Raw genomic sequence first — 27,002 nt, 5'->3', positions numbered from 1 at the left:
TGTTACCAGTTAAACTGATAACTGGGGAAGCTTCCAGAACAGTGTTGCCTTCAGTGTTGCTTGGATAACCATAGTATTGTTTTGTCTCTCTTCCAATATTTATGGTGTTTGTTGCAAGCATCACTTTCAATTGTTTTTATAGTTTTGTTTTGTTTTTTTTGTGTTCTTTGGGACAAACTACAATTAGATTTATCAAAGAAAACAAACATTTTTTCGTTTTTATTGTAGTCATATAAAGTCCCAACTTTTCTGGAAATGGGACTTGTACTCAAGAAATTAAAATGACATCACTGTGCCCTAGAGATCATGTGGACTCACTGTCACTCATTTGCCCACGTATTTGTCTGAACAGTTTGTTGGTTTGCTGTTTTTAAGTCTTTTAAAGTTTGAATCATGGACGCTGTCTCCTCTGCTGTCAGCTTCCTGGCTGCTATCAAGCTGAATGGTGTAAATGTCCACAAACACCACAAACAATGTCCACACACAAAATATGTAAGGTTTTAAATTAGTGATAGTGACGTCAGATATTAGCATTACATGGCTAATTATTCATCTACATCATCTACATAGTCCATCTGAGAGCCATTACTCAGATTATTAACAAATTATTAGGCTGCATGTAAACGTAGCCACTGGCATAACCAGCTTTAACCAGACAACTGACAATTATCTACTCTCCATGAAAATGCCGCACGATACTATAGCAAAGATTCTTGATAACTTTTACGATTTGTGTGCAGTTACTCAAAGTAATGAACACCGCTTGCCTGCTGTATGCTAAGTAGTGTTATTCTGTACCATTCCTTACACACTTTAATATATAAAGAATTTAAATGGCAGACATTTCAAATACCAAAAAAGTATATTAAATTAACACCACTCCATTTATTTACCATTTAAGTGTTCAGTTAATCAATGCTACTTGAGAAGATGATTAGCTTAAGGGAACAGATGGTTCATTATCAGCAAGCAAATGAACTTTGCTAATCGGAGCTGTGTACTGCAAATGTGCTCATTCAACGGCTCTATTGAATACATGGACACATCTGTCTTGTACTGCCTCTGTTTTACAGTCTGACACAATGAGCCTTTTTGCCCAAAGTGATGTGAGTTGCCTGGAGGAAAGGACTCAACCCTGAGGCAAAGGCCTCAACATCCCATACAGTCAAAATGGTGGTAATCTTTCACTTTGTCATACAGCATTCAATAGTGCTTGGATATGACAATAAGTGTTCACATTCAGTATATGGAGCTTTTTAGAGGGCAACCGTCTGTTTTTTTCAGTCTGAGATTTGCTTGAAGAAGTGTAATTTCTTTGAGAGTGGGTGAGATTTCATGAGATCAACAGAGATCTGGTTTCTGAAATGACTTGACACTTGTGAAGGCAAGTAAGTGATATACTCTGACACGTGACCCAGTGTAACTGTTCATCTGGAGTTATCATTAGTTTCATTAATTATAGTGCCCCCCCCCCCACCAATACAAAGCAGTTTTTCATTGTAAAGTCTATCCTCCTGTTTCCCTGCCCACCTCGTAATCAGAGTTCATCTACAGTGCATCATCAGAGAGTGCTTTCTAGAACACTCTAGAAACATGCCTGTTTCTAAAAAGAGACATAAACAGGATTATAAGACTGTGTGTGTGTGTGTGTGTGTGTGTGTGTGTGTGTGTGTGTGTGTGTGTGTGTGTTGTGTGTGTGTGCGCGCGCGTGTGTGTACGTGTGTGTATATGTGTTTGCGTGTTTGCGTGTGTGTGTGTGTGTTTGTGTGTGTGTGCGCGCACGTGTGTGTACGTGTGTGTGTGTATATGTGTTTGCGTGTGTGTGTGTGTGTGTGTGTGTGTGTGTGTGTGAACCCCATATGGAGCCTCAGGTGCGTTCAGGTGCATGACAGTGGAGAGTTAACCTGCACGACCCTTTGACATGTCTTGTCGTGAGCATGGGTGCGCACCTCTGTGTACAGCACCTGTTGCCCCAACAACAGCCTGGAGACAAACACACATACCCATGGCAACCTCAGTCTTATTCCATCCATAAATCAAAACAGCCATCATAATAACAGCATTAATAAAAGGTGCACAGTAAAAGGTCACACACGGTGTCAGATATGTGGCGCAGGAGTGTATGTGTTTTTACGGGCAGTCCAGATCTGTACTGCTGGAATAAAGTCAGGTCACAGCTCCTGTGTGGGTTGCCCAGGCCCCAGCTGTGTCCACGTGCCTTATTAATGCACGGGGAGGGGGAGGGGCGCTTTAATCTGGACACCGCAGGAACCGCTGAGCAGAGCAGGAGGAGGCTTTTGAGCTGAGTGGATTCAGAGCCAGTCTAATTAGACATTTAAAACAATCTCCCTTGCCTGCTCTCCCACGTTCAGGTCATCGTGCTCTGTATATCCTGTTGGTACGCTTTATTCCTAATTGAATCAGGCTAAATCCAACTCATTTAGCCTCCATTAGAGAAGAGATTATTTTGGCCCGAGTATGCTTTAGAAACAGATAATCACTATGCACGTTCACACTAGCCTGCACGCACACACACCCACGCACACACATTTTATCTTGGGAAGTATTAACCTCAGTTTTTTCAATAAGAACCTGGTCCAGTGTTTGCTCTGTTTTAAATTCAGTGATGGAACGAGTCCTTAATAAACTACATTGATACTGCATGTATAGCACACGCATACAATGAAAACAATCCATTCAGTGAGTATTACTGTGGGTAACAACAACAATAATAATGTTGATGATACATATACATGTTTTAAAACACACTTGCGTGCGTAGAGGAAGAAAAGAAAGGAATAGAACAACTGCAAAAACTATGTCAAAATTGTCTTACGGTGAAAAGATCTGGAGCTTCTGAACAATTTTTTAAAGTGCTAATGTTGCAAACTGGACTCAGAACTTCAGAACTGTAATCCCACACCCCAGTATCTACAGGCTATATCCGCTGAGTTTGCCCAACGTCTCCGGATTCGAAACGAAAGAGTTATGAGTCTGTAGACGATATCTGCCCCTCAGACTGCTGGGGTAAGAGAGCAGTGAAGGCCATGGTGAGACAGTGGGGGGCACAGGGTGTGGGTGTGATCCCCCATGCCGAGTCCTTCCAGTGGTTTTCACAACCTGTTGCAGATTATGAACGGAGCCCTTGGGTAGACCAAATAGGAGAGAGTTGTAATAACCTAGCCTAGTTAAAACAAATGCATGCATGAGTTTTTCACTGGTTGCAATGGAGATAAACTCATGCACTTTAGAGATGTTACAGAGGTGATGTGCTGTTTTACACACCTCACTAATATGGTCTTTGAAACAAGTTTGAGGTCACTGTCAAGGATTGTGATGTAGCTTTTGATCTTCACAGGCAAACAGTCCAAACAAACAACTATCAGCCAAATTCATAAAGCCTCCCGCCAGATTTAGCGTGACATTAGCAGCAAATGGTGCCATGGTAACACATTTCCTCATTCATAAATGTGGATTGTCAGTGTAATTTACCATTTGTGTGATATATGATGCTCCTGAATTTTGTCCTCATTTGCATACAATGTATGAAATTCATGATGGAACACCGCTCTGGAGAAACGACAGTCTGAACCTGTCTGATGGTAAATGGCCCTGCAAGATGCCTGTGTGGACTGGATGAGCTGTATTCTGACAATGTTAGGTCAAATATGCATAATTCTAGCTAACAAATCCATCTAGCTAACATGTCTGGTCTGCTTGGAGTGAGCATGATGGTGCAAGTTGCAGTTGCAATAACAGGAGTGCACCCTATGGCAAGAGTGCACACAATAACAGGAGTGCACCCTATGGCAAGAGTGCACACAATAGCAGGAGTGCACCCAATAGCAGGAGTGGAAGATGGCTTGCAGGATCTCAGAACACCACAAACTGTTGCCATAAGAAATGCAAATGTAAGTATTACAGAAGAAGAAACCATAGATGTAGACTGGAGATACAGATTTGGAAGAAGCACTAAATTCATCAGCACAGCACAACCACACAGTTCCCATCTTGGCAAAAGGTACAAATGCGTTACATTTTTATGTAACTGACAGTTTTCATTGTACCACTGGTCTCATTACTGGGGTCAGTCATCTGTCTCTTGGCAGGGATCTTTAATATGTATGGCCTCATTTACCAAGGGCACAGGTGACTTTCCTACAACAGTAGGTTGACAAAGGTACACTAATTAACAACACTCTATGAACTTTATGAATAGGTATTAAATATCCTGTCACACATTTTGCATGGCATAGATCAGTTACCACCACGTTTTATGAGTCTGGCCCCAAATTTCTCATCTAAGCCACATTTTCAAATCTCTACATAATCTTTGTTGAAAAGCAGGAAGTTCTTTATGCCTGTAATACTGTATGTGGATGTAAAAAAAAATTAATAAAAATTAAAGTAAAAAAAAAGAAAAGCAGGAAGTTCTGAGACATCACGTAGGGATCCTATAGATCCAGATGCTCTAGAAGAATATATCTGGGTGTTGGCTGGTTACTGATGGAAGCCACTGTTGTGCCTATTGATTATACCAGCTAGAATAACCATATATAGATTAAATAATGAAGCACGCACAATCAACCCTTTCAGGACAACTCAGGATACTGTGCAGTTCGTAAATGTGCAGGGTAGTAATCAGGAACACTTAAGAAGGATTTGAACCACTTTAATACTGTGACAGAGAGACCCTCCTAGTTTAATACTGTGACAGAGAGACCCTCCTAGTTTAATACTGTGACAGAGAGACCCACCTACTTTTAAAGCCAGTCAAGTCAAATCTCATGGTCAGCTGGGTCCAAAGCAGCTTTGAGGTCCTGAAGAATGAGGTTGTAGAGGCTATGTGAGTTGAATCCCTTAAGAGATGTGCAATGAAAGGCCTAAAAGCCAGACAGGAAAATTCCATATGAGCCAAGATAATCGTTGAACACTTTGAAAACCACCTTCTCAAATACTTACACCAAGAAATGAAGTGTCAAATATTGGTCTGTCATGCTAACCACTCACGACTCACTCGAGATTCTTCTCTTCTGCAGAGGCCTGACAATGCTTCTTTTGAGACTATGTAAATGAATTTTGTCATTCATTAGCCAACAATGAATAAAAATTTAATTGTGTGTACACGATTAAGAAGGCAGCGTGAAGATTTCTACAGTGATACGATATGAAGACGAGTTTTAGATCAACAGCTGAGAATGTTTACCTAGAACATTATATATACATTTTAGGGAGTCCAAGCAAACTCAGTGCAGTTATCAGTTATCAGCAGAGAGAGAGGCAGAGACACTGGCAGTACACACATCGAGTGAAAATAATCCATTCAGTAATACAGAGGGATTCAGTGGAGATGTTAGGTAGAAGGGTTGGTTAGTTTGAGAGGCGAAAAAGGCATTTATGATGTGAATGTCAGTCACATAGGGGAAACAAGAGCCCCTGACAGACTTACAATTTTGTGTGTGTGTGTGTAAGATTTTTGCTGGACAGCTTTTCACATTCCTCATGAGAGATTTATCTGCTGCATCTTGATCTTGATCAGAAAGAACCAAACCGATTCGAAGCCTGAGACCGGAAGACGGCGGTTACACCTGTGCCTGTTCTAGCAGTGTAAGTGCACAATAACATATAAGTGGTCAAAGACATCCACAGGCCTGCCACACAGCTGCAGTGTTTCTGCTCGTTAAGCTACTTACTCTTAAAGATGCATGAACTAAAGTGAGCCCTGTGGCCAGACAGAATGATCTGTAGCTGGTAAATGTAGTCCATTAATACTTTTAATGCGTACATGTGGTATAGACCAGTGGTTCCCAAAGTGGGGGGCGCGCCCCCTAGGTGGGGCGCGGAGCTATTGCAGGGGGGGCGCGGAGCTTGAAAGTAAAACGTGCACATGTGTCAATATTAGGGATGCACCGATTCCGATATTAATATCTGAAAAAATTCTAGATCGGGTATCGGGGACAATGTGACCGATCCATAAAAACAGATCTATTCACTCTAATTATATGCTTGTATTGCTTGCTTTTCGGAGTTAGTTCAACCCTAATACTCGCGCTGGTGGTATTCCACTTAGTCCGTTTATTTGCTGGTTGACCTAAATAAACCTGGGCTCCAGCAATACTTCACTGTTCATACATGAACTGGTGAGTTGTCCAAAGCTCATTTAATGCGTTACTTACAGAAATAAATTAAAGAGCAGTGGTCTGACTCGGTCTACGGCGGAAAGCTAAAAAAACAATATTCCATACGCACGCTCAACTCGCTCCCTTAAAGAGACAGTACACATATTTCTGGCCGTTACATGCTTTGTGCTCTGCGTGATGTCTGCGCTTGCAAACTAGCCGCATATGTATTGCTGTTTCTCTTATTTCATCTCCTTATTTATTTTAAATTACATTTAGAATTCTTGAACCATTTAAAATGTTTCTTGCAGTTAATTTTTTTCATGTTTGACCAAAGTTGTGAACCTATTGTTTTTGTAAGTTTTCAACACATCCCTAGTCAATATGGGGGGGGGGGGGGGGTGTAGGGGGGGCGCAAAAATATTCTCATCTACTAAAGGGGGGCACGGCAGAAAAAGTTTGGGAACCACTGGTATAGACCTTCACATTCCTCTGTATAATCTAATTTATGTTTTGTTTTGAATTAAACAAGAGGACTCTGGTTCAGTTCAGTTTATACATTAATTTTGGTTTAGTTCAGTTTATACATTCAGTTTGGTTCGGTTCAGTTTACACTAGGGGTGTATTCAACTAAGGATTTTCATAGTCGAATCTGATTCGTCAGCCTTTCCCTTTAGTCGACTAATAGTCGAATCAGGTTTATTTTTATTTTTTTTATTTAGAGCACCTTAAACGGGATCCCGTTCTCATTCAGGACTTTTTTCCTCTTCAAAGTAAAAACCTAAAACACTCAGATAAATGAATAAACACGGTAGGTTGACTTTATTCAGCTTTTATTTATTTACTTATTTCGAGACGAGACGCGACGACGACCGAAACGACAAACGGCTGAACTGTTTTTTTTCGCCTTACGCGTTTTAAATGGTATGCCATCTTGGTTGTTGTCGTGCGAAATGAAACACGTTGATGACATAACTTGCACTTTACTTTGTTTGATTCATCTTTATCTTTTTCAAAATACTTTTGCAGGCCTCTCAAGTCTCACGAATTGAGCGTGTGACACACGCATTGAGCGTGTGACACACGCATTGAGCGTGTGACACACGCATTGAGCGTGTGACACACGCATTGAGCGTGTGACACACGCATTTGACCGTCTTCACACGCCACACTTCCGATTTCACACGGCGAGAAAAAAAAATCTAGTTTATTTACCTCCATATCTATGTCGCCCTCCACTGGCGATCGATCGCGATATACAAACCCCCACCGCGCTCAACAACTTACGTTCGCCACCCCCCGTCAACAACTCTCACACTCTGACATGAATCCAAAACTTGAGAGCCCTGCTTTTGTAGTTTTTTTGAAGCCATTATAATCTCGGCAGATGCTGCGTATTCTGTAGCTTGTTCAGCTCCGCTCGTTTGGATTGTGCAAGGGAAGGGTGTGATTTATGAATGTGTAGTAAGGAAGATGCCTATTGTTAATGGGCAAACATAATTTTTAAATATTAACAGAAATTAGGATAATTTTATTTGACAAAAGGCTATATATAACGAAAACAAAGACATTTCATGTAACAACTAATGCTTAGCTGCATCCTTGGGCACCCCCATGCAGTTAGAATGGTACATTGGACTATGACGTTCATAGTCGACTATAGTCGAATCAGCGACTATTGCAGGTCACCCCTAGTTTACACATTCAGTTTGGTTTAGTTCAGTTTATACATTCAGTTTGGTTCAGTTCAGTTTATACATTCAGTTTGGTTCGGTTCAGGTTACACATTCAGTTTGGTTCGGTTCAGGTTACACATTCAGTTTGGTTCGGTTCAGTTTACACATTCAGTTTGGTTCGGTTCAGCTTACACATTCAGTTTGGTTTAGTTCAGTTTATACATTCAGTTTGGTTTAGTTCAGTTTATACATTCTGTTTGGTTCGGTTCAGTTTAGTTTGTGCCTTCAGTGTATGTGGCATTTTGGCAGAGAGTGAAGGCCTCACATCTGCACTGTTGGCTCCACAATTACAGTGATGTCAGTTTCACTCTGCTGTTTGATGTAGAGCTGTGCAGATGTTTTTTAAATAAAAAAAAAAAACCACGAAACACTAGGCCGAGCGACGGTTGCTGTGCTGTTTGGATTTGTTTCTTCGGCCCAGGGCCATGCGTGCGTCTGATTAACATACCCAGGTACACAGACAGGTAATGGTCCTGACCAAATGCGTCCTTGCCGTTCAGCCAGTAATCACAGCAAACATGGAGCACCTACCCTGGAATCTGAGGAGTCGAAGGAAAACAAGGACGACTCCAGAAAGCAGAGCATGATTCTTCACCTCCCAGCCTCCAGCTGCCTCTGTAGAAGTTCTCTCTCCACGCCATGACAGGCCTTCAGAAATGCTGCCTTCTTCGTCTTCAGATACACTGCTCACCCGCCTCCTCGTAGTGTTTTTGCTCTGCCTGATTGATGACCGTGAACCTAAGCAGGGGGGAATCCGGACATTCTGAGCAGGATTGGTGTGATTTCTGGAACAGTTTCCGACAGTTTCTGTCATCGTTATGGATGGAATGTTCTTTGGAGTGGGTTGTGATAAGGTGAGCACTGTTCTGGGCACAAACCTCAGTGTGTGAGTGTGTGTATGTATGTGTGTGTGTGTGAGAGAGAGTGTAGGCTTTGTTCATTGTCTGGCTGTGAAAGTGGCAGGTAGTTGGACTTCTTTGATAATCACCTGTCTTGGTTTGACTGTTGTGCCATGCGTGTGTGCGTGTGTGTGTCCTGTCGAGGTTCCTCTGTCAGTCCTTCTTTGTTTTCAGCTTGGTCTTAGCATGGTAATTTTTAGATTTTTGAGATTTGGCAAGACCTTCTGTCTCTTTTTCCTCATCTGTGTGACTTGCCAAGCCATTTTCTGCACTTTCTACCTACTACACTTTCTTTGCTCAGATCTTTCTGAATGTGTCTGAGACTTCCTCTTTCCCAGCATGTACACACTTGGGCAGAATCCCTTGGTGCACCTTCACACATGCCAAAGGTGCCCCTTATACTCACAGTGCCAGTCACATGGAAGGCCCTTAAACTTCAAACTAACTTCAGATTCACCAATGACAAATGGTACCTGTTTGTCATGTTTAAAGTCATATTCATTTCATAGCCAATCTGGTACTGTTGTGTTGAATATTGCGCGTTTGTGATTTACTCTTTTAATTCGAGTTATTTTGTTTCAGCAGTCTTTTAAAATAATTCTCCCAGAAACCCATCTGAACTCCTGCTCTCGAAATGTGCCCGTCAGGAAGCATCAGTGTGTTCAGTGTGTTCAGTGTGATCTGGTCTTTGCTGCTTGGCATTCATCCAAATGCAAGAAAATGCTACCTGTGGGACTGGAGTGTGTAGTAACCATGGTAACCACAATAACGTATAGAAGTTAGACTAGTGAATTAAAACAGTTTTGATCAGTTTTGGTCAGACTTACATTGAGGCACAGCTGTATAAAATTAGGAAAGACATGATACGATTTTCATATCACAGGTTATTAATCCAGTGCATCATATTTTATTACTTCTGTTAAGCAATTCTGTTCTCATAACAATACAAATGTGTTTGCCTGTCATTATCCAGCACTCTGGCCTGGATGCAGGAGCACGTTTAGCTTTAATACTATTACCTTTGTTAGCAGATGAAGAAAAAACAGTTCAATAATGGTAGTATTCAGTGTGACTGAGGTAATGCTATCGAGCTGTAACACTGTCACATAGACGGGGACACCTTGGTTTTGCTTTCACATGTCGTGGAGAGTACTGTACAGTGACACAGGAACCATATGTTCATCTCCAATAAACTAAACCCGTGATGCTGTAGTGTAACAGATATGTGACTATGTCAGAAATACACTCTCAATTACGTGGCTACATCAGTAGTAGAAGTGACACTGAGTTGAGGTGAAATACTGTATATAGGAGGCTCAGAAGTCTGGGTAGTGTAGTTCGCTACGTGGACACACTGACATTTCCCATTTGGTATTCGTAGAAAAAAGCCAGAGCTCAGGTGGAGTCTTTGGGAGAATTACTTTAAAAGTCTCATGAAACAAATTGGCAAGAATTAACAGAGTAAATCACAAATGCTCAATATTCAACAAACCAACACCAGATTGGCTGCTATGGTAAATGTGACTTTAAACATGAAAGGATTGAATTCCATTTTGCCCTCAGCATGAAGTTTGGACACCGTGCAATTTATCATGATATCTGTGGGCCATGCTGTGCTCATGGGAGTCCGATTCAAATGGGCTCCCCTTTGGCATGAGTGTAGTGACACCAGGGAGCTCTGCCCAAGCGTCTATATATGGGTCTACTTGTGGCAGCTGGGATGGAAAGTGGGTGGACCAAACCGTTCCTGTGAGAGTCTGTTGGTGTGTTCAGTGTGACAGTAAAGACACAAGTTATGTTAAGTGTGTTGTCTATACCTTTTTTAAGAGTGTGTTCAGCAGGAGTGTTAATATGGAATGCACACATTTTATGAAGTTTAAACACAACAATTTAGCACTTTAAGGCATGCTTTAGGCGCAGTGCATGTATACCCACACGTGTGTGTGCGTGTGCGTGTGTGTGTGTGTGTGTGTGTGTGTGTAGCTGTAGTGTCACACCTAAGCCAGTTTTGTTCTTTACCCAGGAACTTGTTGACCTCTTTTAGTATTAGAGTAGAGAGAGTCATGTTTTGGGTCCTTGTAGCAATTTGTACTGAAAACTCTTGTATGTGTGCACTGCTATGCACATAAAAGAGTGAGTGTAGCGCAGAGAGAGAATGAGAGAGATCAGGAGAGACAGAAATGGGTTTGCTTAACTGTGTTTATTTTTTTAGTTCGACTGTTTTGAGCTGGCAGAGCCTGGAAGATTAACAGACACAAAGAGGCAGGATAAGTCCCAGGGAAAGCAGAATCAGACCCAGGGAGAGCAGACAGAAGAATCAGACCCAGGGAGAGCAGACAGAAGAATCAGACCCAGGGAGAGCAGACAGAAGAATCAGACCCAGGGAGATCAGACAGAAGAATCAGACCCAGGGAGATCAGACAGGAGAATCAGACTTAGGGAGATCAGACGGAAGAATCAGACTTAGGGAGATCAGACGGAAGAATCAGACTTAGGGAGATCAGACGGAAGAATCAGACCCAGGGAGAGCAGACGGAAGAATCAGACCCAGGGAGAGCAGACGGAAGAATCAGACCCAGGTAGAGCAGACGGAAGAGTCAGACCCAGGTAGAGCAGACGGAAGAGTCAGACCCAGGGAGAGCAGACGGAAGAGTCAGACCCAGGGAGAGCAGACGGAAGAGTCAGACCCAGGGAGAGCAGACAGGAGAATCAGACCCAGGGAGAGCAGACGGAAGAGTCAGACCCAGGTAGAGCAGACGGAAGAGTCAGACCCAGGTAGAGCAGACGGAAGAGTCAGACCCAGGGAGAGCAGACGGAAGAGTCAGACCCAGGGAGAGCAGACGGAAGAGTCAGACCCAGGGAGAGCAGACAGGAGAATCAGATCCAGGGAGAGCAGACAGAAGAATCAGATCCAGGGAGATCAGACAGAAGAATCAGACCTAGGGAGAGCAGACAGAGATTCCTTCCTAAAAAGGTCTTTACAGCTCCTTGCAGCACGTGGAGAATAACATCTGAAACACGCTGCATTCTCCTTTCTCCTTCAGATCATTTCAAATGATTATTTCAAAGTTTGTGTTTTAATACATGTACACATGCCATCACGTTTAAACATGCTGCTACCTGCAAGGTCAAGTGCACTGACACTGCAGAGATTTAGATAGACAGAGAATCCACAGAGCATTAAAGTGAGAGAGAGAGTGAGAGAGAGAGAGAGAGAGAGAGAGAGAGAGAGAGACCCCATACAAAGGTTTATTTATGGTTTCATTTGAATTAAAGAAATCTAGCAATTTTGGTTCAAGCTGTGTGTGTGTGGGGGTGTTTGTAAGAGCTTGTGCATATGTGAGTAGCTGTTCTTTAATAAGAGGACGGATTGTGAATGTAATGTTCTAATTTCAATTAAACTCTTCTGGAAAACACTTGAGTCTTTAAGCAAAACATCTCGGTTCTAACTGAGAAAAACTGTGTATTATGCATTACTCACATCCACAAATATGAAGCCCATATTCACTCTCAATTTGCCATTGTAGTAGAGTCACAGTTTTCACACATATAACGTTATAAAATACCTTATTTGCATATGCAGTCACTGTGAAATCACACACACACACACACAAACATATGTATGTCATTAGCAGTGTTCCACTTTACAGTGCACTGTCTCGGTCACCCTACAGTAGTGTGAGTAAAGGGTTTTTCCCTTTCCTGCAGTCTGAATATATCCAGATCCTTTCAGTGAGAGAGGGTGGAGGAAATGAAGAGGGTGGAGGAGATGAGGAGGGTGGAGGAGGTTGGAGGAGATGAGGAGGGTGGAGGAGATGAGGAGGGTGGAGGAGGTTGGAGGAGATGAGGAGGGTGGAGGAGATGAGGAGGGTGGAGGAGATGAGGAGGGTGGAGGAGGTTGGAGGAGATGAGGAGGGTGGAGGAGGTTGGAGGAGATGAGGAGGTTGGAGGAGATGAGGAGATGTGGAGGAGGTTGGAGGAGATGAGGAGGGTGGAGGAGATGAGGAGGGTGGAGGAAAGGCTGGCGTACCCACGTGTGAGACCTCCATCCTGCTGTTTCGGCTGCAGAGTCTGCTGCACCTAGACTTATCCACCAGTATTCCTCAATCACTCCACAGCATACTCTCTTCTTTCATCCTTTATCTCTCCATCTCTCTCCCCTCCTCCATTTCTCTCTGTCATTCTCACTATCTTTCTCTTGTTGTTTTCCATTCCTGATAATATAACGTTCCATCCACCCACAAATGCTCCTACCTCATATCTCACATATACCAGCTTCCTGGATCCTCACAAAGGTGTCAAAAACAACGTGTGCAATATGTCAGTATGTCTCTTATGCATACACACACACACACACACACACATAGATATTCACAGGCTCCACATTTTACTGTGAACACCAAGAATTAACACTCTTAATCTAAAACCTCACCCTGGATGTTGGGTTTTGTACAGGAGCGGTATGACTCCAGTCCCTGGCTGAAACCTCTTATCAGGTTCCAGAACTTGCAGAATGTTCCGGAGCGTCCACGCCCGCCTCACTGAGAGATAACTGCTCTCCCTCTCACTTCTGCAGAGCTAGCAGCCCAGGACTTTCCCATTGTAGATCTACAATCCTGGTCCCAGGCAGTTGAACAAGGAGTTTGCTGATTGGTCTCTAGCCCCCTGCCCTTCTGTTTCTCTCCCCTCTCCACCCGCTCCACCCTCTAGCCCCCTGCCCTTCTGTTTCTCTCCCCTCTCCACCCGCTCCACCCTCTAGCCCCCTGCCCTTCTGTTTCTCTCCCCTCTCCACCCGCTCCACCCTCTGCACCCCCTGCAACAGGAGCCCTGCATACATTTAAGCAAGTGCTATTTAATCATTTGGTTTGGCTGAGTAAGGTCTTCTGCCAGGGTTATTATGCCTTTCCACTCGATTAAGAAATGAAATGGTGATGGGGAGGTTCGCTTTTACTTGTTCATGTCATTTCTCTGTCTCTGTCACTCACTCTGTGTGTGTGTGTGTGTGTGTGTGTGTGTGTGTGTGTGTGTGTGTGTGTGTGTGTGTGTGTGTGTGTGTGTGTGTGTGTGTGTGTGCTGGGGGTTGCTCTGTCTGATATTCTAGAAATAAAAAGAAGTGCTAGTGAAATGCAAAATCTCTGTGTGTGTCTGTGTGGTGCCTTTGGATATTTCTTTGGAAAGAGAGATATAGAAAAGAGAACGACAGGCAGAAAAGAGGGAAAGCAGGAGAAAAGAGGAATAGAGAGATGAAGGATGCCCTGGAGAGATGGAGGTGGGTGATATTTAGAACAGTAGAGAGACTGCAACATTGGGACATAATGGAGCCACACTGGTGTGGTGGCTGCTATTCGAGTGTCGTTTATGTACCTGCAGTAAGATACTGACTTTCTTCACTCTATCTATACTGTGTCAAAATCTCAAACACATGTCCATGAACGTTTCTCGAACACACTTGATCTTTCCTCCCTCTCTCTCTCTCTCTCTCACACACACACACACGGTGAACTGCAAGAGATTCAGCTCGGCGTTATCAGCCTTTCTCAGCTGAGAGGCTCATTCAGCTCACTGCTGTAGCGTGGCATTTAATAGAAGTGCCCTTCTCACCACGCGTGTGAGCATGTATGTGTCTCTGAGTGTGTGCGTCCTCAGTTGATTGCTGAGAAACTCAGTTTATAGACTTATGTGCTTTATGAACTCGACCAGCGGACTGTCTTACCTGTTTCATGGTAAGATAGTTCTGCTATAAATCCCCTAACAGAACGTATATAAACCCTACTAATCGCCACATAGGTGTGTCCTGCAACCAGGGCTCAGGTTTGAATCCCAGCTGTGCTGCGTGCCACCCCTCTGTGTGCTTATTGGCTCTGCCTCCAGGGTTTCTCCGTCTCTTGTGGTCGTGTGATGTTCTGCTCCGTCGAGCGCCTGCCTGGCCGTGGGGGGAAATCTCCTCCAAGCAGCCCGATTGGATCTGCAGTGCCGCATGAGCTGAAGCGACAAGGCTCACCTGCGTGGGGGCACTGGGGTACTGGGATTTGCCCCCTGGGATAACAGCAGACCTCATATAACCTGAACATATAACTGGTGCTTAGATGGGACTGTGACTTTATCAGTGCCTCCCATTATGAGGTCTTTCACATACATATGAGGATCTAAATGTAAAATTAAAACTGGGTTAGGAAATTGTATCTCTATAACTCTGTAATTCTGTTTAATTGATATGAAATGGTATTGTACAGAGACTTATTTGTAAAATGTCAAAAAGAATGTAAAAGAAATCTGACTTTAATATATGCAGTTTAAGGATTTTATATATTAATAATATTTAAATATATAATTATTTTGTTAAAAGCAAAACTTTAAAATCATTTCCATAAGTATATGCTGAGAGTAAATCCCAGATCACTGAAGTCTGAGTTTGAACAGCAAAAAGTGGCTATGAGCCCAGGCTCATTAGGACATGCCCACTCTATGGCCACGCCCACTTTGTGGTCACACTCACTCGATGGGCCCTTTTTCTCCCAGTCCCTGCCTGTATGTGAATGGGAGTCTCTCCACATATGTTGAAGCTAGCAGGAAGGCTTGGCTTTGAAGGGGAGGTCTGAGATTTTCCCACACCCATCAGCAGGGCCCACTGCCGCTCCTGTGTGCAGACGCACCGCAGGACAGGAGCCACAAGGAGGCGCTCTTCACAGCTCTAGCTCCCGGATGAAAGCTGTTTTTGAGACTTTATTGTTTTGTTTACAGCTGAGGCAGGGCAGAAGCTTCTGATATTGCTTGTGATGGGACAGATACATTCTGTTTGAGCTTGTGCGGTATTTCCAAAGACAGGGACTTCAAGATGGAATGTTTCTTTGCAGTAAAGCTGACAAATGCAAACACTCTCAAAATCACAGGTAGATGCTTGGGCTCTTTTAGGAAGATATGAAAATATAGACAGATTCCACTTGCTGTTTGCTATTTCATATCACTGTACTTTTAGGATGGGTGTTAACAAGCAGTTAAAGGAGGGATACGATACGAACAATTATTTTGGAGCTGATCGTGGTGAATGTGTATCTCAATACACATGATCATGATTGTTGTGTGTGTGTGTGTGTGTGTGTGTGTGTGTGTGTGTGTGTGTGTGTGTGTCTGTCTGTAGGGATGTGCTGTGAATAGAGTTTGGCAGATAGAAAGTCGCTTCAGGCCAACTGGATCTACACTGCGCCACCTGCTCTAGAGATACTGCACCTGGTCAAGTCTGTGTGTGTGTGTGTCTCTGTAGTTCTTGGCTCTGATCTTACACTGCTCTTTTTGAATTACACTGCCAGTCGTGTGTGTGAGAGAAATGATTCCAAATAAAGCATACTCATCCCAGCAAGTAGCCTCAGTCACAGAGATCTGCCCCAAGAGATCAGTGTGTGTCGCATTGTGTGTGTGTGCATGGGCGTGCATGTGCATATGTGTGTGCGTGTGCGTGCGTGTGTGTGTGAATATGTATGTGTGTGTGCGTCTGCATAAGTAGCATCCTCACCTCTGTGCATACGTAGTCACATATACAGTATGAATATGTAAACACAGTATCCTGTCCTACCACCAGACATTGCTGGTGTTTCTGACTCGTTCCATCTTCAGCTTGGTTCTCTTCTGACTTGTGATGAGTTAGGAGGCTGGTTATTTATAGGCTGGATTCTTCTACCAGGCAGGGTGGGTCCAATACCACAAGATGCCAGCAATTCATGCACCCTCAGGCTGAACCAGAACGCTTCACCTCAGCATCGTATACACATGTCCATTGTAATGTACAGAAAACGTTCTTTATGGTTATCGTCATGTCCACATACCATTGAAGAATGTTTTGTTTTTGTAATGTTTTTGTACATTGTTGACATAAAAGCTTTGTTTATGAAACTTGGAGCATCATTGGTCAATTGGAGCATCATTGGCTGATTGTGCCTTCCTGTTCCCCCTTGGCATAACTAACTACCGGTAATCTATCTGTCATAACCTCTCTCTCTGTCTCTATCTAGCTATCTGTCATAACCTCTTTCTCTCTCTATCATAACTTCTCTTTCTCTCTCTGCCATAACATCTTTATCTCTCTCTCTCTCTCTCTCTCTCTCTCTCTCTCTCTCTCTCTCTCTCTCTCTCTCTCTCTCTCTCTCTCTCTCTCTGTGCTGTGTTTTTCTCATAACCACTCTCTGTCATGATCTTTATGTCAGTCTGGCCTTCTCACTTCTATAGCCGTTAGATGTATGTCATTGCAGAACTAAGAAGACCATATAAAAGAGACACACTGCTTATCCATCCCACTCCAGCACTGATTAAGAATCATCTGAAGAGGTTCCTCAGAGCTTCTCTTCACATGTCTTAAATACACGCTCAGAGCTTCACTTCACGTGTCTAATATACACGCTCAGAGCTTCTATTCACGTGTCTTAAATACACACTCAGAGCTTCTCTTCACGTGTCTTATATACACACTCAGAGCTTCTCTTCACGTGTCTTAAATACACGCTCAGAGCTTCTCTTCACGTGTCTTAAATACACGCTCAGAGCTTCTCTTCACATGTCTTAAATACACGCTCAGAGCTTCACTTCACGTGTCTAATATACACGCTCAGAGCTTCTATTCACGTGTCTTAAATACACACTCAGAGCTTCTCTTCACGTGTCTTATATACACACTCAGAGCTTCTCTTCACGTGTCTTAAATACACGCTCAGAGCTTCTCTTCACGTGTCTTAAATACACGCTCAGAGCTTCTCTTCACGTGTCTTAAATACACGCTCAGAGCTTCTCTTCACGTGTCTTAAATACACGCTCAGAGCTTCACTTCACGTGTCTTAAATACACACTCAGAGCTTCTCTTCACGTGTCTTATATACACACTCAGAGCTTCTCTTCACGTGTCTTATATACACGCTCAGAGCTTCACTTCACGTGTCTTATATACACGCTCAGAGCTTCTCTTCATGTGTCTTATATACACACTCAGAACTTATCTTCACGTGTTTTATATACACGTTCTGTGCTTGTCTTCACGTGTCCTGTATACGCGTTCATTGCTTCTCTTCATGTGTCTTATATACACACTCAGAGCTTCTCTTCACGTGTCTTATATACACACTCAGAGCTTCACTTCACGTGTCTTATATACATGCTCAGAGCTTCACTTCACGTCTCTTATATACACGCTCAGAGCTTCTCTTCATGTGTCTTATATACACACTCAGAACTTATCTTCACGTGTCTTATATACACACTCAGAACTTATCTTCACGTGTTTTATATACGCGTTCATTGCTTCTCTTCACGTGTCTTATATACATACTCAGAGCTTCTCTTCACGTGTCTTATATACACACTCAGAGCTTCACTTCACGTGTCTTATATACACGCTCAGAGCTTCACTTCACGTGTCTTATATACACGCTCAGAGCTTTTCTTCATGTATCTTATATACACACTCAGAACTTATCTTCACGTGTTTTATATACACGTTCATTGCTTCTCTTCACGTGTCCTGTATACGCGTTGGGAAGTGCATTGTGCTGCTTTGAAGCTGCCTGCCTCCTGTGCTCTGAGCAGAGTTATGAAGGAACACAACCACGTCTGGGAGGTGGACCCCACATCCCCCAGCCTCTCGTTTCTGTGTGTGTACGCACGTGTGTGTGCGCGTGGGCTCGGTCATCATGGCCCTTGTTTACCAACCCTGCTCCACCAGCACAGCACACCCGCCTCCCTCTCGCTCTCAGAGGCAGAGTTTGTTTGGCCATGGTTACTTTTCTAAGGCTTTATGTCTCCACGAACCGAGCAGCTCACTGCCAGAATTGGAGTGGGGAGAGTGTGTGGGCACACACACATGTACACACGTCGACACAGAGGGAAATGACACAGGCGACGTCCCGGCTGTATCTCTCTCAAGCTACTGACAGAATGGGTAGGATTATATCCACTGTCTTGTTTTCTTCTTTTTTATCCACTCTCTCTATTCATGGCCAGGATTTATACAGGCCCCAACCAAAAAAAATCGACTTTTCAAATCCACAACTCAATTTCAGATAAATATGTACAAAATAAGACAACTTCCACCCAAACAGCCGTCCGCAGAAACATGCTCACCAGCACGCGTATACACACACACACACACACACACACACACACACACACACACACACACACACACACACTTGGTTGCATAAGCATCACAGTGTGTGAGTTACATGTACAGCATCTATAGGTCCTCCCTTGTGTGACTGCGAGTGTCTTTATATGCTTATGCTAGTTTGCCTGTGTGATGCAGAATCATTGCTGTGTGTGTGTGTGTGCACATGTGTATGTGTGAGTGTGTATGTGTGTGTGTGTGTGTATGTGTGAGTGTGTATGTGAATGTGTATGTGTAAGTGTGCATGTGTATGTATGCTGCCTATTAAGTCTGCAGACAGCTTTATTATTCAACAGTGGACTAATGTTTCTGAATAAGTGTAAAGATTTCCATAGGACACACACACACAAACACACACACACACACACACAGATGAAAGGAGTAAACATCCAGAGATTCTGAAGAGTTGTTCCAGAGAAACTGAAAGAAGTGCAGAGAGATGTATCTCCTGTAGTGGTACAATGGCAGTATTGCACATGTAGTTTCTAACTGAGCAAAGGAAGAAGGGGCTAGCTGAACACACGCAAGTACCAGGAACCACCCCGCAGTCCACTGAGTACAGTATAAAACCAGCTGCACACCTCTGTTAGTGCTTACACGAATCCAGCACACCTCTATTAGTGCTTACACTAATCCAGCACACCTCTATTAGTGCTTACACTAATCCAGCACACCTCTATTAGTGCTTACACTAATCCAGCACACCTCTGTTAGTACTTACACTAATCCAGCACACCTCTATTAGTGCTTACACTAAACCAACACACCTCTATTAGTGCTTACACTAAACCAACACACCTCTATTAGTGCTTACACTAATCCAGCACACCTCTATTAGTTCCCACACTAATCCAGCACACCTCTATTAGTGCTTACACTAATCCAGCACACCTCTATTAGTGCTTACACTAATCCAGCACACCTCTGTTAGTGCTTACACTAATCCAGCACACCTCTATTAGTGCTTACACTAATCCAGCACACCTCTATTAGTGCTTACACTAAACCAACACACCTCTATTAGTGCTTACACTAATCCAGCACACCTCTATTAGTTCCCACACTAATCCAGCACACCTCTATTAGTGCTTACACTAATCCAGCACACCTCTATTAGTGCTTACACTAAACCAACACACTTCTATTAGTGCTTACACTAATCCAGCACACCTCTATTAGTGCTTACACTAATCCAGCACACCTCTATTAGTGCTTACACGAATCCAGCACACCTCTATAAGTGCTTACACGAATCCAGCACACCTCTATTAGTGCTTACACTAATCCAGCACACCTCTATTAGTGCTTACACTAAACCAACACACCTCTATTAGTGTTTACACTAATCCAGCACACCTCTATTAGTGCTTACACTAATCCAGCACACCTCTATTAGTGCTTACACTAAACCAACACACCTCTATTAGTGCTTACACTAATCCAGCACACCTCTATTAGTTCCCACACTAATCCAGCATACCTCTATTATTTCTTACACTAATCCAGCACACCTCTATTAGTTCTTACACTAATCCAGCACACCTCTATTAGTTCCCACACTAATCCAGCACACCTCTATTAGTTCTTACACTAATCTAGCACACCTCTATTAGTTCTTACACTAATCTTGCACACCTCTATAGTTCCCACACTAATCCAGCACACCCCTATTAATTCTCACACTAATCCAGCACACCTCTATTAGTTCTTACACTAATCCAACACACCTCAATTAGTGCTAACACTAATCCAGCACACCTCTATTAGTTCCCACACTAATCCAGCACACCTCTATTAGTTCCCACACTAATCCAGCACACCTCTATTAGTTCTTACACTAATCCAGCACACCTCTGTTAGTTCCCACACTAATCCAGCACACCTCTATTAGTTCTTACACTAATCCAGCACACCTCTATTAGTTCTTACACAAATCTAGTACACCTCTGTTAGTTCTTACTCTAATCCAGCACACCTCTATTAGTTCTTACACTAATCCAGCACACATCTATTAGTTCCCACACTAATCCAGCACACCTCTATTAGTTCCCACACTAATCCAGCACACCTCTATTAGTTTTTACACAAATCTAGTACACCTCTGTTAGTTCTTACTCTAATCCAGCACACCTCTATTAGTTCTTACACTAATCCAGCACACCTCTATTAGTTCCCACACTAATCCAGCACACCTCTATTAGTTCTTACACTAATCCAGCACACATCTATTAATTCCCACACTAATCCAGCACACCTCTGTTAGTTCCCACACTAATCCAGCACACCTCTATTAGTTCTTACACTAATCCAGCACACCTCTATTAGTTCTTACACTAATCCAGCACACCTCTGTTAGTTCCCACACTAATCCAGCACACCTCTGTTAGTTCTTACTCTAATCCAGCACACCTCTATTAGTTCTTACACTAATCCAGCACACATCTATTAGTTCCCACACTAATCCAGCACACCTCTATTAGTTCCCACACTAATCCAGCACACCTCTATTAGTTTTTACACAAATCTAGTACACCTCTGTTAGTTCTTACTCTAATCCAGCACACCTCTATTAGTTCTTACACTAATCCAGCACACCTCTATTAGTTCCCACACTAATCCAGCACACCTCTATTAGTTCTTACACTAATCCAGCACACATCTATTAGTTCCCACACTAATCCAGCACACCTCTGTTAGTTCCCACACTAATCCAGCACTCCTCTATTAATTCCTTTACAATCAAGCTCCTTTACAATCAAGCTTTAATATTCAGATATTTCTGGAGACCGTACTTGGCTAGATCAGGTGTGCTAGATTGTGTTAGTTTAGAGTGATTCACCTCCCTTTTCAGGAGATACTTCAGGCCTGACACTTTTAAGTCACATGCCAACACCCACACAACCACTCCTCCCCTACACACAAATACAAAAATAAATTCATTTGTTTGGTTTCAAACGCTTCCTAGCAAATACAATTATCTTATTGGAGAGCCTATGTGCTGAATGGATGTCTGGCAGATTCAGAATTATTTTTATTTGCCAGTGCATGTCATTATCATGAAAAATGTTTTGGCATGTATGATATTGCTCAGCACAAAAACAGAACAACGTGCACAAACAAAAAGATGCAGAGACCTTTATCTTGGGTAGACAACTTTTATTAACGCAGTGTAGCACAGCGGAGGCAGAGGCAGGAGGGTGTGTGTGCAAACAGGGCTTGGGGAAGGATCCAAGAGTGAGCATGAGGAGACACAGTGGGGCTCAAAACAACGACAGTGAGAAACTGCAGACAGGTACATTATCACAACCCAGAAAACAAGCAATACTAAAACATCAAGCAAACTCTGAAAAGAAACTTAAAACAGGCACAACGGATACAGGCAAGGATTTCAAGGTTAAAGGGAAGTTTTGAGTGACATTGAGAAGGTGGAGCCAGAGGGAAAGAAGACCAATAGGATCATATGCAGAATGTGCAGGAGCTCATGGGCGTGTCCTGAGACGTGGAGACAGTAAGCCGGTTAACATGAGCAATGTAAATGGCATGGCCGGCATATTTTGTGGACGACAAGTAATTCAATATAATGTTGAAAAAAACATTTTCAGAATGAACTTTCATGCATATGAAGCTGAGGTTGAATAATCCTTACAAATGTGTGAGCCAAGATTAAAGAGGCTCTGGAGCTGGTGATTCTGGGATTGAAAGATGCTCTGGAGCTGGGGTTTCTGGGATTGAGAGAGGCTCTGGAGCTGGGGGTTCTGGGATTGAGAGAGGCTCTGGAGCTGGGGGTTCTGGTTCTGAGAGAGGCTCTGGAACTGGGGATTCTGGGATTGAGGGATTGAGAGAGGCTCTGGAGCCAGGGATTCTGGGATTGAGAGAGGCTCTGGAACTGGGAGACTCTGGAACTGGGCATCTTGAACTTTGGAATAGGGACTATGCTTTTGAGCTGTTTACATCAGTGTTTGACCCATGAGTAGAGATCTGGACAGATCCTAGATCAGTGTTGAAACTGGCATCTGCTGGAGGTGTTTGGACAGGCCAGTCAGATACCAAAGATGCAGCATGCATGCACCAAGAAATGTTTTTTTATATATATACTGCTAAGAATTTAGAATGTTTAATATGGATTCTGTTTGAATTCATTTTGCTCGTGAGCATATATCCTCTTCTGTTTATTTAGTCTAATTATTTATTGTATGTAATGAGAAAATGAATGCAAATTTCTTTTAAAGTTCATAATTGCTACATAAAGAATTCTAGCCTATTCGTGTGTGCTCAGACCCACTGTGGCATTCCAGGATGGACAGAATAAAGAATATAGAGAATATTGGGTTAAAGAGGTAAAGAAGGGCAGGATAGAGAGAGTGTGAATGGGGAAAGATGAAGGACAAAAAGCAGAATTCCACATACAGGTTTCTAGACATGACTGCACACTTGGCCTGCAGGGATTTATGTATGAGTCTGCAGGTGGGTGCTTTGAACAAGTACTGAATGAGAAACACACATACACACGCACTCTCCCTCTCTCCACACCACCTCCTTTATCTCCTTCTCTTTCTCTCTCTAATAGTGGTGAAAGTCTGAACACCGGCTTGTTGAATTAAAGAGACTGATACGAATCTAATGTACCATAACCAGAGATACCAAACTGACAATAAGCACCCAAACACAATAGGGATTCACAGCAGTGGAGATACGAGTGTCAGTTCTACAAGCCCTGCACTTCTGAAGGGGTTACACACCATATCATTCCACTCTGAAAATGAAGAAGTCTCACTGATGGTGCGCACTACACATGCCACTTTAACGTGCCTCTGTGATTATTCATTTTCTAGACGCAATTTCCTGACTCGTATTTGAAACACACTTACTCCGATTGAGTGGGTCGATTCCACTGGTGTGTCCATTATTAGAAGATGCCATTGTAATTACGGCAAGAGAGAGGGGAAAATTACTGACATCTTGAAGATTGCACATATATGCATACTGACATCTTGAAAATCACCATCAGAGAGACTCTTGCTTCTAGGACATGAATGATCAGAGACATACGATGGAATACGAAGCCTCACTCCTGTTCGGCGAGGAATTCTACGGAATGCGGAGGTTGGATTTTGCACTAAGCTACGTGCAGACGCCACGACTCACCTCCACTGGAGATCCCGGCATTGCGCCTCCTTCTTCTTTACTATGACGCATCTAAGCGAGAACTGCACTAGAGGCAATCCCAGCATGCTTGGCTCAAAACAGCCAATGGAAGTCCAGGATGGCGGCGTCAGCGTGCGTGGGCTGATGAGAGTGCAGGGCGGAGAGGCGGCGTGTCGGGGCGAGACATGGCGGTCGCGACCTGCTCTCATGATGTTTGCTTTTATTGTCCTGCCGCAATCCTGAAGAGTGATGCTGGCGGCCGGGATGTCCCGCAGCCTGGTGACCGCTCTACATCCATCAGCCGTGTGAGCGGCCGATCCGCCCCCCCCAGCTGCCCTGCCAAACTGCCCCGCCCAGCTGCTCCGACCGGCACGTCGGCCCAGTCCGCTCATGAGCTTTTATGTCCAGGCGGGTTTAGTGTGGGAGATGTCCTGTGTCCTCACCCATCCATGACATCAGCATTGGCATTCAACTGGGAAAGGGGACGTGTATTCATCCTGGGTTTCTATTAGTGATCCGGTAATAGAAGGATTTGTCTCTTTTGTTAGCGTGATAATGATGTGTGTTTGTGTGTGTGTGTGTGTGTGTGTGTGTGTGTGTGTGTGTGTGTGTGTGTAGCCTGCAGTGATGCTGATCTGAGGAGTTTGGCCTCCAGGCTGAAGGACTGGTTTGGTGTGCTGCACTTAGATGCAAACCGAGATCTGAAGACTTCTGCCAATGACATTGCTCAAGGACGTAAGCCCTTTGTGTGTGTGTGTGTGTGCTTGAGTGCATGTGTGAATGTACATGTGAGTTTGCTGGTGGAGGGTCTGGTGAGACATTCTTTCCTGTCTTTTAGGTTTCGACACAAGCATACTGCCCATTTGTAAGGACTCTCTTGGTTGGATGTTCAACAAGTTGGACATGAATTATGACCTGCTGCTTGACCAATCAGAACTCAGTGCCATTTACCTGGACAAATACGAGCTGTGCATGCGGCCGCTCTTCAACTCCTGCGACTCCTTTAAAGACGGAAAGCTCTCCAACAACGAGTGGTGCTATTGCTTCCAGAAACCGGATGGTGAGATATAGAGGAGAGGAAGAAAGGGAGAGAGAGAGAAAGAGAGAGAGAGGGAGAGAGAGGAGGAGGAGAGGGAGAGAGAAAAAGAAGAGGGAGAGGAGGAGAGAGGGAGAACAGAGAGCAAGAGGGAGATAGACAGTAAGAACAGGGGAGGGAGAAGAGGGAGAGGGGGAAAACAGAGGGAGTGGGTGAACAAGGAGAGGGAGAGAGATGAAGAGGGAAAGTGCAGGGTCAATTATCATTTAGTGGCCCTGACTGAACAACACAGTTCTATAGCTGAATAAATTAATGTGCAGGGGTTGTTAATGTGTTTGTTAATGTATGTGTGTGTGTGTGTGTGTGTTTCACCAGGTCTACCCTGTCAGAATGAGCTGAACAGGATTCATAGTCAAAGCCGACGGAAGACTCTTATAGGTGGGTTTACTCATGTCAATCATTAAGCCTGTGATTTATCTCACATAGAACAAGCAGGTGTTAACTTCCACCGTCCATTAAAAGCAACAGCTTTTGTGTGTGTGTGTGTGTGTGTGTGCACGCATGTCTGTATTTGTGTGTGTCTGTGTGTTTGTGTGTGCGTGTGACTTGCTGCAGTATGCTTGCAGAAGTGTGCTTATAATTGATTTAAATTCTAATGGGCCTGTGTGATTTATGTGCATCCGCTCTAGATATTTCCCTCAGCGATCAATAACGCCGTGCCTGCTGCCACTCCTGCCCAGAGTGCCCGCCCTCAGGCCCTGTGCCCTCCAATGGGCATCAATAATCCTACACACTCATAACTGTTTCATAACTCAGCACATATCACAGCCAAATAGCCTGTGTGCGTGCGTGTGCGTGCGTGTGCGTGCGCATGCGTGCGCATGTGTGAGTGTGTGTGTGAGAGTGTGTGTGTCTGTGTGTGTGTGCGTATGTGTGTGTGTGAGAGAGAGAGAGTGTGCGTGTGTGTGTGTATGTGTGTGTGAGAGAAAGTGTGCGTGTGTGCGCGCGCTTGTGTGTGTGCGCATATGTGCGTGTGCACGTGCGTGCGTGTTGGTGTGTGTGTGCGTGTGTGTGTGTGTCAGTGTTCCCCGTATTCTATCCTAAGTCCTGCGCTCTGTATTCTGATGCGTGTGCTGCGTGGCTGATGGTAGACGTGACAGCAGCTCTGATGCTTAAGAGATGCAGGAGCCTCAATATCGATCCTTCAGCTCAGTTATAATGCAGTGCAATGGTTCTCCTGTCTCACCATCTCAGAACATGGTGTTTTTTGGAGATTGATTTATGTATTTTAATACTACCAAATATCTGCTTAGTTATGCCTCTCTCTCTCTCTCTCTCCCTCTCTCTCTCTACCTCTCTCTCTCTATCTTTCTCTCTCTTTCTCCCTCTCTCACTCCCTCCCTCTCTCTCTCTCTCTCTCTCTCTCTCTCTCTCTCTCTCTCTCTCTCTCTCTCTCTAGGTGCATATATCCCACGCTGCACAGATGACGGCTACTTCAAGTCTACGCAGTGTCATGGCAGCACAGGCCAGTGTTGGTGTGTTGACAAGTATGGTAATGAGATCGCAGGGTCCAGGAAACAAGGCCACCCAGCGTGCGGTAGGTTGCTGCCCCACACTCACCAGCACACCCTAGTGCTCCCATCATAATCGCCCCATTAACATACACAAAGCCATTCACACATGGCCCATAAACTCACATGGAGTCTGTTGTAGGCAATGCCCTGTGAGACTTCCAGTGAATACAGGGATGTCACCAGGAGAGATGTGATAGGGAGCCATATCTGTTTTGCGTGTGACTGTGTGACTGTGTGTGTGCGCGTGTGACTGTGTGACTGTGTGTGTGTGTGTGTGTGTGTGTGTGTGTGTGTGTGTGTGTGTGTGTGTGTGAGCACATACACGTGCAGAGAATGTAGGAGGCTTGTT

General features: G+C 43.9%; 1 protein-coding gene across 1 annotated transcript in view; it reads left to right on the top strand.

Annotated features, from left to right (window-relative positions):
* Nucleotides 1–27,002, top strand: part of spock1 (SPARC (osteonectin), cwcv and kazal like domains proteoglycan 1) — a 138,926-nt gene that overhangs the window by 108,233 nt on the left and 3,691 nt on the right. The window contains exons 8-11 of the mRNA XM_077005851.1: nucleotides 24,662–24,778; nucleotides 24,882–25,103; nucleotides 25,455–25,517; nucleotides 26,539–26,676. Of these exons, the coding sequence (XP_076861966.1) occupies nucleotides 24,662–24,778; nucleotides 24,882–25,103; nucleotides 25,455–25,517; nucleotides 26,539–26,676 (540 nt within the window). The remainder of the gene's footprint in view (nucleotides 1–24,661; nucleotides 24,779–24,881; nucleotides 25,104–25,454; nucleotides 25,518–26,538; nucleotides 26,677–27,002) is intronic.

Source organism: Brachyhypopomus gauderio, chromosome 5 (genome assembly GCF_052324685.1).
Source record: "Brachyhypopomus gauderio isolate BG-103 chromosome 5, BGAUD_0.2, whole genome shotgun sequence".
Classification (NCBI taxonomy): domain Eukaryota; kingdom Metazoa; phylum Chordata; class Actinopteri; order Gymnotiformes; family Hypopomidae; genus Brachyhypopomus; species Brachyhypopomus gauderio.
Note: the sequence above shows the minus strand (reverse complement) of the source record. Positions and strands in the feature narration are given on the sequence as shown.